We start from the raw sequence: 17,874 nt of genomic DNA, 5'->3' as shown, positions 1-17,874 counted from the left end.
TCCTACTACACTAAACCCATACTGGTGACCCCAACTTTATTCACAAGCACTACAACAAACTCTCGTACCGTCGAACAGTACACAATGGATCGCTTACCACCTGCTACACTGCACATGTGCCTACTAGGTTTTCCAACGGACGCTTTAGCGTTGTTTTCGAATTATCCACCTTGTGTTCACAATAGTTTGACGCAGTTTCTGAACACACCGGCTAGCTGTACTCAACAGGACAGTGCTTCTACATTGCCACAGCCACCTGTACCAGCATCAGGCACGAAGAATAACTTTTTGTTATCCTACATGAATCAGCAGTCGTGTGGCAGTGTTCCATACCAAAAGAACGTGCGCGAAACTTTGAATGCGAACGTTTTACATTGAATGTGAACTTTCCACATGTTCAGAGTGCTCAACAATGACCGACACAATGTGCTCAAACCCGAGTGAATATGTTTACAAGTTTCCCGAGTGCCAGTGTGAACTTTCCACTTGAGTCAGTGGCAGTACAAATCGAGCCAGACGCTCAAGACAGGAAATTTCATGTTTATCCTGGAACTCCAGATTTGACACCAGCCCCCCCCCCCCCTCCATTCTCCCCCCACCCCTACCCTTGCACCAGTAGCGTCTGCTTTGTGAGTGTTTCCAATGGCACATGTCGTTCCTTCTGTGTCTTCCACAAACATTAGGAGATTTTTAACAATTTTAATGCACCTGTAGGGGAGGGGCCCAGAAACTGTACTGTCATTCTCTGCAAATCGGTTGACTACGGTCAACTCTAAAACGCCAGTCCATTCTACACCTGTTGGCATTACTCCGTCGAATGCCTGACTTGTTGATTTCTTGACCACGGTCGAGCCAGCTGCACCTACCGTGCCTCATGCGAGTGAGAGTTTTGGGAACTGGTACACCACTACTGCACCTGAGCCAGTGACGCTGCAGAGCTATGGGCAGGGAGTGACAGTTTCCGACAAACAAACAGTCATGCCAAAACTCCCCCATCTGTTGGCCTAAGCTACCACCCCTTCACAAGGACCACCCACGCACATTGTTTGCCTTGATCAACCACGTCCTGCACCTACACGGAATTGCTGACAACAACTCGAAGTTCCTTTGCTTACAATGTCACCTCCATGATCAACCACACCTGATCTGTGATATTGTGACTTCGCCCAATGTACCATCCTCGAGCGCCTATCCACATGTACAGAGGAAGCTATCTGCCTCATCATCAGTCACGAATCACTGGCTTTCAGATCCCTGTCGCAGCTCTGGCGTCATCTTCGCACTATGGTTGACACACATCATATGCCAGATGCTACACTTTGGACCATCTGGTTTCTCAAACTTCCTCCAGAAGTTCAAATTCACCTTCTCCATGTAACTTCAGCCCCACTGGACGCTAAACTGAAGATCGCAGACCAGGTTTACAACATTCTGCCACCCCTGCATAACCCCCCCCCCCCCCCCCCCCCCTCCGTCTCCCTCCCCCAGGGGGCCCTCAGGCCTCAAGGGTTGGCACACCTGTGCGACAGTTTCCATTGTGCGATACAGAGTGCGTACGACTCGCTCCACGTGGGCCCAACGTCGTGGCAGCCACCACCGCTGTAACTCCTCTCCTACCAGCACAACTGCTACGCCGACATCGGAGGAATCTACAAACACCGCTTCGGCATCAGCCAACTCGGTGGACAACACTACATGCCATTCTGCTTGGTGTTATTTCCATTCCCACTTTGGCAACGCAACTAAGAAATGTCGTTCTCCATGCACGTTCCCAAACTAATAGCGCGACCCAATTCGGGCGCTATAGGATGCGTTGGATCACAGAGATGCCTTTCCTTTATTACTTCTTCACTTCATGTGCCAGTACGCTTGTACATGAAAGATGCAGTGTCTTGTCTTTCGTTTCTAGTCAACATGAGGGGCAAGGTTAGTGTGATACCTTCGTCTGCAGGTATTAAATTTGAGCGTCAGCCTTGCCCTCACTTCGTGCCACCAATAATTCCTCGATCCAGTCTCATGGAATAACTAATTTAAACCTTAAACTGCAGGACATTAACACTCCCTTACAGTGAACTTTCATTATTGCCGATGTGGAAGAACTTGTCCTTGGGATAGGTTCTCTCTTAGCCCATGCCCTTTCACCTAATGTACAGTGAGCTACTTTAAATGCGAACATTTTTAGGTTAGGCTTTACCGTGACTGTTACTGACATTAAATGAAACAACAAGTTTACTGTTACCAGTCACCGTTTTATTTTTTCCACGACGCGTTTCGAAGGTTTAAACCCGATGATCGAGGTTTAAACCTTCGAAACGCGTCGTGGAAAAAATAAAACGGTGACTGGTAACAGGAAACTTGTTGTTTCATTTAATACAGTGAGGTACACTAATCTTTAACTTGGTAGACCGTACCATCGGTTCTGATATTTCTTCCCTCTCATCCGAGAGCACCACTCTATTGTGTGAGCTAGCTGAAACTGCTGTTGCAGAGCTCTCTCTTAAATCACACAATGATGAACTTCGGGACAGCAACGAAGCCCTCCGCTTACGCATCGCCACCATGCAAGTCAAGCTCACAAGACGCTCGTAAGCAGGTTACCCAGCTGTCACACACGGCCACGCCCCCAGTCCCCGCACTGCATCCACACACTTGCCACCGATGCCATGTGACTTTTCTACTCCGGACAGAAGCTGTGCCTGTGACACTACCAAGTACCCCACCAAGCTCCATGACAAGACTACCAGTGGATCACCACCACTGCTGCTGATCTGCCAGCCTGGGACACACAAGCATGTGCATTACAGATGAAGCCAAAGACGTAGGCTCCAATGCGGAAGTGCAGGACCTAAAAAAGGCGGTACACACTGACATTCCGCTGTGGCAGCGGAATGTCAACCGACGTCTTGCAGAGCTGGAAACCAGCTTGGCATCAGGTGCGGGTCCATCATCCCCGTCAGCGTTTGCAATCGACAACGGTACTGTCCATAGAATCAATACCACGGAAGGTCCACCAGCACGTGCAAAGGCTAGGTATTTAAACCCAGAAAAACTTAAACATGCCACTGCTATTATTCAGGAACTTTTAGACAGTAAGACTATTCACCCTTCTTCTAGTAGTTGGTCACCACCCATTCATTTGGTGCCTAAGAAAGATGACACTTTCCACCTCTGTGCTGACTATTTTAGATAATTATCCCATCCCAAATATTCAAGATTTTGCTTCCCAACTGCATTGGGCACAAATTTTCAGTGTAGTCGACTGTCACAATGCGTACCACCAACTGCCAGTGGCACCGGAGGATGTTGAAAAAACTGCCATCATCACCCCATTCAGATTGTTCGAGTATCTATTTATGCTGTTCGGCCTTAAAAATGCTGCACAGACGTGGCAACGATTCGTTGACTCGTTGGTTGGAAAACTGGACTTTGCATGTGCATACCTTGACGACTTGTTAATTTTTTTCTTCCTCACTCAAAGAACGTGAACTCCACTTAAATACAGTGTTACAACTATTACAAGCAAATGGTGTTGCAGTGAACAATGCTAAGTCACAACTTCGCCGCACTAGTGTCCCCATGCTTCTGACCTTGAAGCCCCACTGATGGATGCTCGCACAGGAAAAACACTTCAGGGTCTCAGGCGGTCACGTGGACTCCAGATATGCGATGCACATTTGATAACCTCAAGTCAGTCTTACAGACGGCCATGATGCTCACTCATCCCATCCCTGATTCCCCCATCTCGCTTTTCTGGGCCACGTGGTTTCTGCCGACAGCATCTGCCCCCTACCCGAACGGGTTGTGGCCATTAGTATGGTGCCTTTGCCCAAAGACTTTCAGGGCCTCTGCCACTTCCTAGAAACAGTAAATTACTACCGCAAACACATTCCCCATGCTTCTGATCTTGAAGCCCCACTGATGGATGCTCGCACAGGAAAAACACTTCAGGGTCTCAGGCAGTCACGTGGACTCCAGATATGCGATGCGCATTTGATAACCTCAAGTCAGTCTTACAGACGGCCATGATGATCACTCATCCCATCCCTGATTCCCCCATCTCGCTTGCTACAGACGTGAGTGATACAGCAATGTATATCTGTATATGTGTGCTTCGGACCAATAAAATCATGCGTATTAGATGTGGTATAGTGTACATCAGTGGATCCGGCAATCCTACTACATTAAACCCATAAGTTTATTGTAAGTTGTTGGGACAACAAAGTGCATCGCATGACTGGAAAAAGTGTAGATTGTTCCAAACTATAAGGAGGCTTGCAGGATAGAGGAACAGAACCATAGATTGATCTCATTGATGTCACTATTTTGTAGTATTATGAAACATAGTTTGAAACATAATATCATGAATTTTCTAGAAATTGAACAACTCTTCTACAGGACTAGACATCAGTTCTACAGTAACTGACTTTGTGAAACCAAGATTGCTCTGTTTGGTTCTACAGTAACTGACTTTGTGAAACCAAGATTGCTCTGTTTGTTCTGAAGTTCACAAAGGAACTAGATAGTGGAGTTCTTGTTGACACTGATTTTCATGACTGCCAGAAAGATGTTTTGATACAGTGCTGTACCAAAACATAGGAAACAAAAATACAAATATGTCATTGCATTGTGTTGAGGACGTCCTATTAAACAGAAGTCATTACAATATTTTAATGGGAAGGCACCTTAGAAGTAAAAACAGCATATGCAGCAGTGTGAGAGAACTGTTACTGTTGATAATATTTGTAAATGGCCAAACAGATAATGTCTTTAACTCCATGAGGCTGTTTGCAAATGATAGGTATTTACGGGAAGGTGACACTGATAGGATACTGTTACAAAATGCTAAGAGGTTTGCAGATGAGAAATTTCTGGAGTAAAAATCAGTAGCTGACTCTTAACATAAACAAATGTATTGCAGTGAGTCCAAACAGATACAGGAACCAGTATTGTTTAACTATATAATTAGTGATGATTCATGGGGGAATCAGCCACAGCTGTCAAGTATTTCAGAGTATCTGTCAAGAGCAATATAAAAGTGGAACAACCACAGAAACCTAGCCATTGGAAAAGCAGATTGTAATGTGACTAATTGCTGGGCTGCAGTTGCTGCCCTTACATGTATGTTGTCTTGCTGTTATTTGGGATAATGAGAGGTCTGAAGCACCCAATGCAATGTTGCAGTAGTTAGCTTGCCACTTTTCCACATTTATTGATACATGAATTATTAAACTGGTCGGCTTGTATACTATACCTCATACAAAATATTCATCACAGGTAAGCACACACATCCCATTACAACATATTTGACAGTGGCAACACATTTACAGTTCACTTTTTCTACTCAGAATGAAGTTAGGTTGATTTATATTTTCACTGCATATAAAAGTTGTTTGCAAAGTTGTTGACAAAATGAATGCAAATTATGGACTGACTTTCTCAAAGAAATTTAAAAAAATAATAATAATTCTACTTCAAAATTTGGATGTTGACAGCTAAGCAAGGACTTAAGACGTTCACATATAGGCGTTATCGGTTTAGCTGTTAGGACCAACTGACTGAAGTGTTGTCCTCCACAAGTATTTATGGAAGTGCATAGGAATAATAATTCAAATTTGTCATTATATTTTGATTTACAATTGGAAAAGGAAAAATTACTAGATATGGAATTACAGAGAGCCAAGGTGTAATCTGGTTTAACTGTGGATTGGATAATTGGACAATTGACAAAATTATATGGACTATATTGCAAATATTATGCATAGTCCTGCAGTGGTTCACAGTTCCTACCAAAAATTGATAAAATATGGAATATTCTCTATCAAATAATTAACAAACTAATATGTTTGCATAGTGAAAGTGGGCATTTTCATAATCAGAAAAATTCCGGCTACAGAACTAATTAACTAAATTATAGAAATAATTGCCAGTTAAAAATGAAATGTTATGGAATACAAACATAGCATTTATGAATAATTTTTGAAATATAAAGTTTTTGGAAAAAGTAAGGTACTTGATAAGATGGAGATGAGGGCTTTAACTTGAGGTATAATGCTTCAGTCAGAACTACTTATTAGCTCATTCCAAATTCCATTTCCACACATTCATGGAATATCTTGAATTATAGGTATCTTTCCATCAAAATTATTTCAAAGTAAATTAATTAGCCTGTTGTTATCAGTAATTTAGAAATTGCATTGTAACTAATAGAACTTCTGCATTCTGTGCTCAAATAACAGAGTAGCTAATTAATGGAACAGTCATATTGTGTCATTCATAAGTCTAAATCAAATAAAGAAGAAAATTATAATTTCTGTTGGGAATGGTATATGAACAAGAGTATGGTTCCAGCTTCCTGTGTTAAATGTCAAACTATCATAGATAAAATAATGTCAGTTATATTTATTGAAAGAATACTAAAGTGGTTCCGTACAAAACCTTTATTCAACTGGTTATTGAGTGTTGTTTGATGTTCCGGGGTGTGTACTTAGTTACAATCGTGGAAGGGTTGGAAAAGATTACAAAAAGAGCTATGTGCTTCATCATAGGTTCCATTGTTTGTCATGAGAATGCTACAGAACACACTGCAGTGAGATATGTTTATAGAAAGATGTGCATGGTGCATAGCTCTGCTCACAAAATTCTGAGATTTCATTATCTAAAATGAGTCATGATGGTAGTGTTTCTTCTTTCATCCTATCCATGAATGGAAAAGAAAGGAAGGAAAATCAATCTAATACACAATTTACCTTTTGCCACAACCCTAGATATAGATTTACTGCTGGACATAGTTGACAAATTTACTGTGATCAAAGAATAGTATCAAATCTTGTTTCCCAACCTCCCCCATGCCCATTTTTTCCTTCTTTTTGCTTTTCATTTGTGGCTGACCATGAATCAATAATCGTATGGTGTTACGCACTTATATTATCTGTCCTTTAGCTTTATAATTTCAATAATGACTATCCATGTAATCTCTAGTTTCTGAATCCTCTTACAAAGTACCCCTTGAGTGTGAGGTCTCCAAAGGCCAATATTTTTTATGGCACTCAATGCCCTACATGTTGCCTACCATGCAACCACAATATTGGATGCTAATGGCAAGAGTGGCTGGGACTGGAGGTACCCAGTGGTGAGCACAGCATGAAGCTACAGGGGTAGTTGAACTGCTTAGTCGATGATTAACTCACAACAGTGCTCTAGTTCTAGTGGTTGATTTGATTTGATTTTAACAGGAGAGCTAAAACAGCTTAGGTCTAACCCGCCACTGCCCGCACCGAAACTAGGTTTATTGTGCGGTATCGCTCCCTGTATATCTAATAAAGCCAACCAGTTCCCTTAAATAGTGCAAGGAGTCTCTCTACAATTTCTTTCAGTTCTATCTGTCCCGAAGATTCTGTACCTTTTACTCTCCAATGCCATGCGTTCAAAGATTAGGTGTGATGCAGTTTCTTCACCCTCATCACAGATCCTACATTTAGGGTCCTCTTCCATTATACCCATTGTGTGTAGGTGTTTTTTGAAGTTCCCATGGCCGGTCATCAATCCAGTCATGAGTTTGATCTCTTTCCTGTCCAATCCCAGGATTACAGAGCTTCTTTTAAAACATGGCTTGGGCATCATTACCTTACCATGTTTTTGTTTATGGACCTTGGTCCAATATCCTACGTGCTGTGTCCTAAGCCAGTTCCATAGTTCTAATTTGATCATAGCCTTGGTGATTGTCAAGACAGGTTCTGGTCCAATAAATGGAGTTGTTGCCCCCATCCTAGCCAATCTATCGGCTTGTTCATTGCCACAGATCCCTGAGTGGCCAGGTGCACTCTATTACTCCACCAGAGCCCTGTGACAATATGCAACAATCTTAGGTCTTGTTGCAGGAGCTGCCAATGACTTCAGGGCTGCTTGGCTGTCTGAATAGATGTAGATGCTACGGTCATTGTAGCACCTACTCATATTCTCCTCCACACATGCCCTGATTGCAGTAATTTCGGCTTGGAATACAGAGGCCAGTTTCCCTAGAGAGATGCTGCTCTCCAGTCTTGGCTGAACTCCGTACAACCCTGCCCCAACGCCTTGATCTGTTTTCGACCCATTGGTGAACCAAACGATGTCCCCCGTAAGGTGTCGAACTGTTTTCTCCCACTGCTCCCTAGTTCCAATTATTATGTTGTAAGGCTTGTCGAAGCAGTTTGGAGTTATTATATAGTCAGCGGGCAATTCCCCAGCCATACCTATATTTACCTCACTCACTATGTTAGTGTGTGATTCTGGATATCCAAATGCGACCCAGTTTTGGCCAGTTTTAAGTCTGTATGCCCCAGCTGCTGCCTCCATCTTAACCCAAAGGTGAAGTGGAGGCATATCCAGCATGGCTTCCATTCCAGTGGTTGGTGTGCTGCTAATTCCGCCTCTTATGGCTAAGCAGGCCAATCTCTGCACCTACTTTCTTCCACCACACTACGGCCCCATAGGAAATCCTAGGTCTAACCACTGTGGTGTATATCCAGTGCATACCCCTGGGTCTTAGGCCCCAGTTTTTGCACAAGCCCTCCTAGTACTCACTAAAGTGCTTTTTGCCTTGGAGCAGATACTCTTAATATGAGGAGTCCAAGTTAGCTTCTCATCCAAGGGTACCCCTAGATATTTCACTGTCCCCTTCACAGGTAGAGTTTCATCGAAGAGCTTTAGATTCCAACTTGCATGTTGAATATGTCTCTTCGTAAATGGGACCACAAAAGTCTTCTTAGGATTAACTCTCAGATCCTGTTTAATGCACTATTTTTGCACAATGTCAACACTCCTTGTGCCATATTCCTGACTGTGTCAGTAAATTTGCCAAGTATTACTATGACAAGGTCATCTGCGTATCCTTGGCAGAAGCATTGTCTGGAATTTAGTTCCTCAATGAGTTCATTCACCACTAGATTCCACAATAGAGGAGACAAAACTCCTCCTTGTGGGCAGCCTCTAGTGGTCTTAATTACCATCTTTTCATTCATCATGGTAGCCTCTACCTTCCTTCCACTAAGCACGGCTCTTGTCCATCTACATATAGTGGTCCCCAGATCATTCACATCTGCTGCCCTTACCATGGAATCAAAAGTTGTGTTACTAAAGGCCCCCTCGATATCCAGGAAGATGCAGAGGGCTATTTCTTGGAAGTGAAGTGCTTTTTCCACCTTCCTGACGAGTTGGTAGAGAGCTGTTTCACATGATTTACCTGGTTGGTATGCGTATTGGTTCAGGTGTAGAGGGACCCTACATAGCCTCCTCTCCCCAATGTATACATTAACCAGTTTTTCCAGTGTTTTGAGAATGAAGGAGGACAGACTGATTGGTCTCATATCCCTTGCCTTGGTATGATCAATTCTCCCTGGCTTTGAGATGAAGACAACCTTCACTGCCCTCCAGACATTGGTAATGATTCCTACTGCTAAGCTAACCCTAAATAGCCTGCATAGGATTCTTGTAAGCTTTCCTCCTGCCTGTTGCAGGAGAGCTGGAAAAATTCCATCTGGGCCAGGTGACTTGGACGGCTGGAATGTTCCCACCACCCACTGGATTTTGTTGAAGTTCACACACTCCTTGGCCGATTCCCAGTCCTCTCTTCAAGTGTCTGAGAACCGTTGTCTCTGGGGTTACGTACTGGTCTGTGTTATCTGGCAGAGCATATTGAGGAAAGTGAGTTTTGAGGAGCAATTCCAGCATCTCATGTGCTGTCTTTGTATATCCCCCATCCTCCTTCCTCAACATACCTCCTGGATTAGTTGGTACTCTAGTGAGAATCTTGTGAAGTCTGGCTTTTGCAGCCATGCCTTCCACTTCCTCACAGAATGCTTCCAGGATGACTCCTTTGCTTGTCTTATTGCAAAGTTGTAACTGACAAGGGCCTCATGATATTTAGCCCATTGTACTTTGCGTCTCACAATATTAAACAGTCTCCGTACCTGTTTTCTTTGTGTTTCCAATTTGTTATTCCACCAAGGAACACTCCTATTTGTGCACTTCCTGGTGATTGTGCAGTTGTCCTGATATGAGGTCACTATGGCATAGGTAACAGCCTCTGCTACTTCCTCAAATTCTACTGGCTTCCATATCGTGGTTTTAATTTCCGATAAGCCTCCTATATGTCTCCCAGTCTGTTTTCCTGGGATTTCTATAAGTCATGGTCTGTCTGATTCCCATTTCAACCTTGAATTTAATGTACATGTGATCCGATGAGGATGGCTCCAACACCACATGCCATTGTTTGACATAGCTACCCATCGTCATGGAACCAAATGTTATGTCAGTTACTTCTTCCCTTCTGCTATTCCTGAATGTAGGTTCATTGCCCCTATTCAGGACCTCTAAGTTGTTAGCTAAGAGGAATTCAAGAAGGTACTCACCTCTACTGTTGTCCTTGCTGCCCCACACTAGGTTGTGGGCATTGGTGTCGCACGCCACCAGCAGTTGGTCACCTTGTCGATGGCAAGTCTCTACCAGTCTCCTCACCTCCAAGGGAGGGGGAGAACTGTCTTTGTAAGGAAGGTATGCTGAGGCCAAGACAATTTCCCTTGTGATACCTTCCTCAAATTACTGCATTTTGATGGTCACTAAGTCCCTAGAGCAGAAATCCATCATTGGCATGAAAGAAAGCCGTTTCTAACATAGATGCATGGTCTGGAGTTTCTTAGATTTCTAACATAGATCAGCTTACCTCCAGTGCCTCCAAGGCCCGTTACACCCCCTTTGTATAAATAGGGTTCTTGTATCAGGGTCACATCCACTTCCTGTCTCCACAGGCAGTGGCTCAGGGCAGCAGAGGCCCCTTTACTGTGCTGCAGATTAATCTGCAGTACCTCCAGGCTCCATCTTACTGCCATCTTTGAGGTCTTTGAGAACCCTGATGGTGACCCGCGAGAACCCTAAAAACAGTTTCAGGTCATGCTCCCGCATCGCCTTCAAGGACTTCTCACTAACCTCAACCACCAGGGTTCGTCTTTCCGGAGCAACCTTCTGGTTAATCACTCTCCAGTCTGCTGTCGGAACTTTTGGGTTCTGGGCCCCTAGTTTCCTGAAGAGTCTTGGGAGAGACTTCCTTAAGGATCTTGGGTACTCATAATGATATCTTTGCAGTCTTAAGAAACCCCGTTGCCGTGTTGACCAGCAGCTTCGCATTTTCCCACGGGGATATCATGGGCACCTTGTCCTTGAGCCATTCTACTGTCTGCACCCCCTCACAGACAAAAATGAGTGCACCATGGTCTAAATAGTCCCCCCTGAAGTTGAGACCTGGGTCAATGTCCCCCCCAATCTTTTAAAAGAGGGCCATCTGTACTAGTGCCTCCTGCTGCGACGTAATGGATACCCTTCCTGGATACCCTTCCTGGATAACTGCCATCCTAAAAACCGAGACTGGAGTACTATAGGTCTGTTTCCCTATTTTTTGCCTAAGTTTTTTCTGGACTCACTTATCCAGGGAGGAGGGAGTCTTTGATTCCTCCCTTATCCGATTACTACCTGTCTTTGGCATCGTGGGGGTCTGCGTGTCCCCTTCAACCTGAGACAGTTTTTTCCTGGGTGTCTTGGGTTCTAGTCCCTTTACTTCCCTCCATTTGTGTTTAGGAAGTCATTCTTTTCCTTCCTTTTCCCTCTGTTCCCTGAGTAGCTTCCTCCTTTGGGCCCCATACAAGCCTTTGATCTTAATCTGGTCTAGCTTCTCGGTTACAGTTCCCACTTCTGGCTCAGGTCTGTACCAAGATTCAGTAGTGGAAGTGCCTTCCATCAGTTCAGTCCCCGATGTTTGGGTATCTGAGGTCTCAATTTGGCCCTCAGTTTCTTTTTCTTTTTTTGTAATCATGTCCATGTTGGTCCCACAAAATTTGGGGATCTAGAAGGTCCACACCACGAATACCCCACGCGGTGTAAGGCTAGTTACTCAGGGAGGTCGCCCGGTATCCCTGAGGCTCCATTTGCGACACATCTTCCCATGTGCCATGCACCCCTCAGCACGGATCGCATCACACCTTGGGTTGGGTTAGGAAATAGGGTAGGACTAGGAGGGGATAGGGAAGAGGGGACATTGTGGGGCACTCTTAGTCTGATCCATCGGCTGAGGCCTTTCCGGCAGTAGGTCCTCTACCTTCGGCATAGCCCTCAGCTTCCCGCGGATACGCAAGCCTCTCCACCTGCACAGACTCTGCTTCATCAAGGTGGTGTCCCCCGGAGAGGAATTCTAGTGGTACTGATACAAAGCAGAGCAATGCCAATGATAAACAAGGCGAACTTTGTGTTATATGTACAACAACAGGTGGCGAAGTTTGCATTTCATCAGAAAGCAACCCAAGGAATTTCACAGACCCTGAAAGAAGCAGCAAACAAAATATTAGCATTTCTGGAAGATGAGTCAGTGAAATTTGTGGTGTCGTATATGCTCGATTGCGCTGAGAGGGTACATGAGGAGTACAATGATGACAATATGTGCGTACCAAGTGAAAGGATATTGAAACAAGTGTCAAGCCATGTAGTTCGTCATCCTTGTTGTACGGGGAGTCACAGATCCCATCTCCAGTGAAATGTAGTAAAGGACAATTTTTGTCCAAGGAGTGGATGCTAAACATAATTATGTACTTGGATATCATGTGCAGCTTAGTAAATAAAATTATGAACAAATTTCGAGTAAGTCTGCAGCAATATGACCATATAGTGCACAAGAAAAGCTATAGATATTCAGGGGAGGACAAGGCATACTTATTACAAGAAGTGGTGTCTGGGTGTTTCAAGGATGCTCAATGCAATTTGCAGGATAAGCATAATAGTGGCCTACTATGTTATGCACGTTAAATTGCACCCAACATAGATAACAGTGATTTCAAGGTGAGCAGTGGATGGTTGCACACCTTCAAACAGTGCTGTAGAATTGGGTGATGTAAGATAATGAAATTTCAAACAAAGTGTCAGCCTGATGATGCACAGCAAACAGCAGAATTGGCACAAAAATTTATAAAGGAGATGTACAAACTTATCCCATCAATCAGTACAGAATTCATTCTCAACTCTGACCATTTGAGATTTGAAGAAGAAATACATATCTGGAAATTAGAGATATTAAGAGGGTTGTATCAAGATCAGCTAACATCAATGCCTTAATGCATTCATATACAATTATGCTAACTGTTAATCTGGATGGGAAGTTGGCTGGAAAGTTATTTAGTGTGCTACAAGAAGTTGGAGGTGCTCTGTCCCATATGAATTATTCTCATGTGCATCATCTTGTAAGGGCAGTAGGGAGTATCTACATCACAGCAAGCAAGATGGGAAAATGAGCATAATAGAACTAAAACTATCATATACTTTTGAACATAGCCAGTCAAAATAACTTGCTTTTGGTCGATTGCTGGTCTGTGTATAAAAATTGTATTGCCTTAAGCAAACTATCCCTCCTGAAAACTGTATGACATTGCAGTTAATACCACCTGGAACCACTGGACAAATTCAGCCTCTGGATGTTTGTTTTTTCTGTACCTACAAATCATATTATTGCACTAACTGCAGCTAAACTTTAAAGGATAGTCAGCTTCATGATAAGCTCCATGACAGACTGTTTCACATTCAATTGCATGCCATCACATTCCATCAGTTCTTGTCAACCTGTTACACCAATATAATTCTCTATGCATTCTTTAAGAGTGGATACCTAGCTGAACGTCCTGCACGATCTGTAACTTCCGAGGAGTTTGCCTTCAGCTTTGATGGTGGGAACCTTTGTGATCACTGTGGCATGCCATTTTTCATTTGTTGTTCATAGTGCAAATTAATGGTTGGTTTTGAATAGTTCTTGAATGTCGACGATAGGCATTTTGTGAAGTGTAATACATACAGCCCATAGAAGGATGATTTCTGCACCTCCTGGACACTCATTTTCTGTCGCCCTTCTGATGCATTTGGTGAGTCAATAGAAGCTAATACTATTGCTGTCATAACTGTTAACACAATACTTCCGAACGGGCCTTACTAAAGCCTGAACTTGCGACCTCGCACTCAAGGGGTTCCTTGTTCAACAACCTTGAACTTGACTACAAAGCATATGCCACTGTTCGATACATCATAAATGTTAAACTATGAGTAAACAAAGTGCTTAAGAAGCATTCTGTACTTCTACACTTGTCATTCAAGAACTGCAGTCCATTTTTATCAGTACCAAATAATTTTGTTGGGGAAAAATTGAAGGTACCCGCATAGGCCTACACTTACTTTAATCATCAGGAGTTCTAACAAATTTCCTTACTGTAAACCATGCTGAATGATTTCAGTAACCACACAAGAAAATTCAATTCAACTTTCTTGTTACCAGTATCTCTAATTACATCAAAGAGATAATTTACGTATTCAGCTAAATGTAAGCAAATATAAAAATATTCAAAGGTGAGAAAGTATTTTTGTTCTTCTGTGAGCGCCGTATGATAAACTTCAATGCATTACAAATATGTATGATAAAAATGTAGCTATTTCCATGGTATCTTGGGAATAATTCATTAAAACAGCAACATATTATAAAATCTCAGATTCACCAAAAAACCATTAGTATGAGTGATATCCCTGCCTTTAAAAGAGAATATAGAATTTAAAAACCTTCACGAAACTGAGTATTTCTTCTGTCAGCATATTTTCAGTTTAATTGCTACATCACAGCAGTATAATCACACTGCAGTTAATAATTGTTGTTGTTGTTGTTGCTGCTGCTGTTGTCTTCAGTCTAAACTGCCATGTGCATGAAGCACATAGTAACTACAAAATTGTTAGAGGGAATTGCTGTCTAGTGCTTCGCTTCAGGAGGAAAAATTCTTTGTACTGCCACTAGGTATAGAAGTACAGAGCAATATCCTAGCTTTTGTAACTATTAGTTCCTTATTGGTTTAGAAAGGAAGGACAGGTCTCTCAGACAACAGAATGGGAGGGTACCACCTGCCTTGCAGAAGAGTTTTCCATTGTCCCTCCCATCCAGCAGTCTGCCCTTCCTTTCTAAACTTCCAAAATCTCTTTCTTCTCAGAGGAAAGACTGAATAGTCACAAATGCTGGATAGTTTCTTGTAGTTTTCTGTTTATCTATTGGCAGTACTAAGACTTTCAACACTTGAAGGTAATTGATGGGCAGCCATTATGTCTCAGTTTTTATAATTTACTCAAGTGAATTTAACTTCGGTACATATAATATGTAGGTTAATTTATTTTCTGAACCACTAGGAATATATCAGTTTGCGAATTCAATAGATGTGATTTTGTCAAAGACCTCAGTATTTGATATACACTGCAAACTCTCTCCAAACTGTGATAAACAGATAACTTATCCACTTGGATATAAATTTACAGGCTGGTGTCCAGCCAGAAGTACGGTGTAACAGATTTTCATTATTTTAATAGTCTTAACAAAGTTAATGGAAAACACAAGTGGTATTCTGGTTGTGTGTTGTGTTGCAGGTGGTGGAACTGATTCCTGGAGGAAGCAAGATACATGTAAGGAATGACACAAAACATCAGTACTTGGACAGCCTAGCACAGTACCGTCTTGCAACCAGTGTCCGGGATGAGGTTGATCATTTCCTGAAGGGCCTTAATGAACTCATACCTGACAACTTGCTCAGCATATTTGATGAAAATGAACTGGAGGTATGACACAGAATTACATTATTGATTAGTATCACTGAGAACCTCTTCCACGATTTTTCTCTCTCCTCCAATAGTAGTTTCAGTAAAATGTGTAGATGAGAACTGTTCATCCACCATGTGCTGAAATCTTATGAATAACATGGTCTGAACATCAATTAGCCCGTTTCCTCTTTGCAGCAGCTGCATGTTTTCCTTTCTTCTACCTCAGCCTACCTACTCATGTTACTTTTTTGTTCTTACGTAAGGCCTTACTTTTTTCTTCTTACATAAGGCCTCCATTTTGTTAGTTTCAGGTCTTTCTACTTCTCCTTCTTTGCATTTGGTATTCATCAGCAAGTCTGTTACAGTTTTTCTCATTATAATTCAATATTTTACCAAGGTTCGCCACCTTGGCTTCGTGAAGCAGCCCATGTTAACCTTAGCCTTCATTCACTTCCTAAGGACACTACTCCAATCTTGGTCTATCGCATGGAACTCCGCGATAGTACCTTTGTATACACTGATGGCTCTCGGACTGACCGTGGGGTCGAGTTTGCCTTCATCATTGACATCTGTGTCTTTAGATATTGGCTTCTGGCACACTTCTCAGTATTTACAGCCGAGCTCTTTGGCTTGTATCAGGATACAGAGTACATCAGGCGACACAGCCTTTTCAATTGTGTCCTCTGCTCAGACTCACCCAGTGCCCTTCACAGTCTGTGTGCTGTACGCTGCCCACTCTTTGTGGAGCCAATGTGATGTTTCTGTGGGTTCCTGGTCATGTCTGTCTGCCATGAAACGAGGCTGCTTACGCTGCTGCCAAAGCTGCGGTCCTAGTTCCACAGCCTGTGATTACCTATATTCCCTTCGATGATCTCTGTGTTGCCATCTGTCAGGAGGTGGAGTACCTTTGGCATCGCCAATGGTCCTCCCTTCAGGGGAATAAGCTCTGGCTTATTGAGCCTCTCACAGCAGCTTGGATGACCACCTCTCGGCCCTCCCACTGAGAGGATGTTATGTTAACTCAGCTGCGTATTGGGCACTGCCTTTTTAGCCATCGTCATTTGTGAAGTGGCGCTACCCCACCATTTTGTACACATTGCGCCCAAGTTTTAACTGTCCCCCACTTGCTGGTGGAATGTTCATTTTTTTGACCTTTTACATTCCTGTTTGGGTTTGCCGTCTGAGTTACTGGCCATTTTAGCAAATGACGCGCGGGCGGTTGACGATGTTTTACTTTTTATCCACAAAGCAATATGGCGAAGGCCATTTAATTTTTAGTTTTGGACCTCCATTTCTGTATAGTGTCTTTTTCAGTCCTTTTTCCACGTGCCTGTTTTTAGCTTTCTTCTATTATGTCAGTTGGGATTGATGTATGGTCATTTTTTAACTCCTCTCTGTCTTTGAGTTCTGTAGTTTTGACTTGAGCACGTATGACCCCTGTTGTGTTGGCAGAAGAGCCAACACCGTGTTACTAGTGGAGGCCGAAATGCACGCGTTTTAGCTCACGCAGGCTGGCGTGAGGAGGGAAGAACTATACTGACGTGAGGTCTGGAACATGACAAGGAATTAGAATTCAGAAAGCGGACGTAATTAGTTTGATACTTAACTTTAATCCATTGATGATGAATGTCTCTCTTGACAGTACATGATTCACAATATAATTTGTTCAGAATACATTCATAGTAACTGAATATGGCACCTTGCTAGGTCGTAGCAAATGACATAGCTGAAGGCTATTCTAAACTGTCGTCTCTGCAAATGAGAGCATATGTAGACAGTGAACCATTGCTAGCAAAGTCGGCTGTACAACTGGGATGAGTGCTAGGGAGTCTCGACTAGACCTGCTGTGTGGCGGCGCTTGGTCTGCAATCACTGATAGTGGCGACATGCGGGTCCGACGTATACTAACGGACCACGACCAATTTAAAGGCTACCACCTAGCAAGTGTGGTGTCTTGCAGTGACACCACAACCCCAGTTGTTTTTGCACCCTAAAACAAAACAAAACAAAACAAACACTATGTGAAGCAAATCTCAACAGATGTAATCTGAAAGAGTATAACCCAACATCCACACCACTAGAATGTAACCAAGTGCTCACTCATGACATGAGTCCAAAAACAGAACAGGAATAAGAAGCTATGAAGAAGATACTCTATTGTGAAGCAATACTAAATTTAATGTATGCTCTGTTAGGAATAAGGCCAGACCAAGCTTAATCAATTGGGATTGGCAGTCATTTTTG

The 17,874-nt window shown here is 42.9% G+C and overlaps 1 protein-coding gene across 1 annotated transcript in view; it reads left to right on the top strand.

Moving 5' to 3' along the window:
* LOC124802750 (apoptosis-resistant E3 ubiquitin protein ligase 1) overlaps positions 1–17,874 on the top strand; it is a 654,148-nt gene that overhangs the window by 616,709 nt on the left and 19,565 nt on the right. Inside the window, exon 15 of the mRNA XM_047263734.1 lies at positions 15,460–15,648. Coding sequence (XP_047119690.1) covers positions 15,460–15,648 — 189 coding nt within the window. The remainder of the gene's footprint in view (positions 1–15,459; positions 15,649–17,874) is intronic.

The sequence above is a fragment of the Schistocerca piceifrons genome, chromosome 6 (assembly GCF_021461385.2).
Source record: "Schistocerca piceifrons isolate TAMUIC-IGC-003096 chromosome 6, iqSchPice1.1, whole genome shotgun sequence".
In the NCBI taxonomy this organism is placed as follows: Eukaryota; Metazoa; Arthropoda; class Insecta; order Orthoptera; family Acrididae; genus Schistocerca; species Schistocerca piceifrons.
The sequence above is the reverse complement of the archived record's forward strand: the minus strand, read 5'-3'. Positions and strand labels throughout refer to the sequence as shown.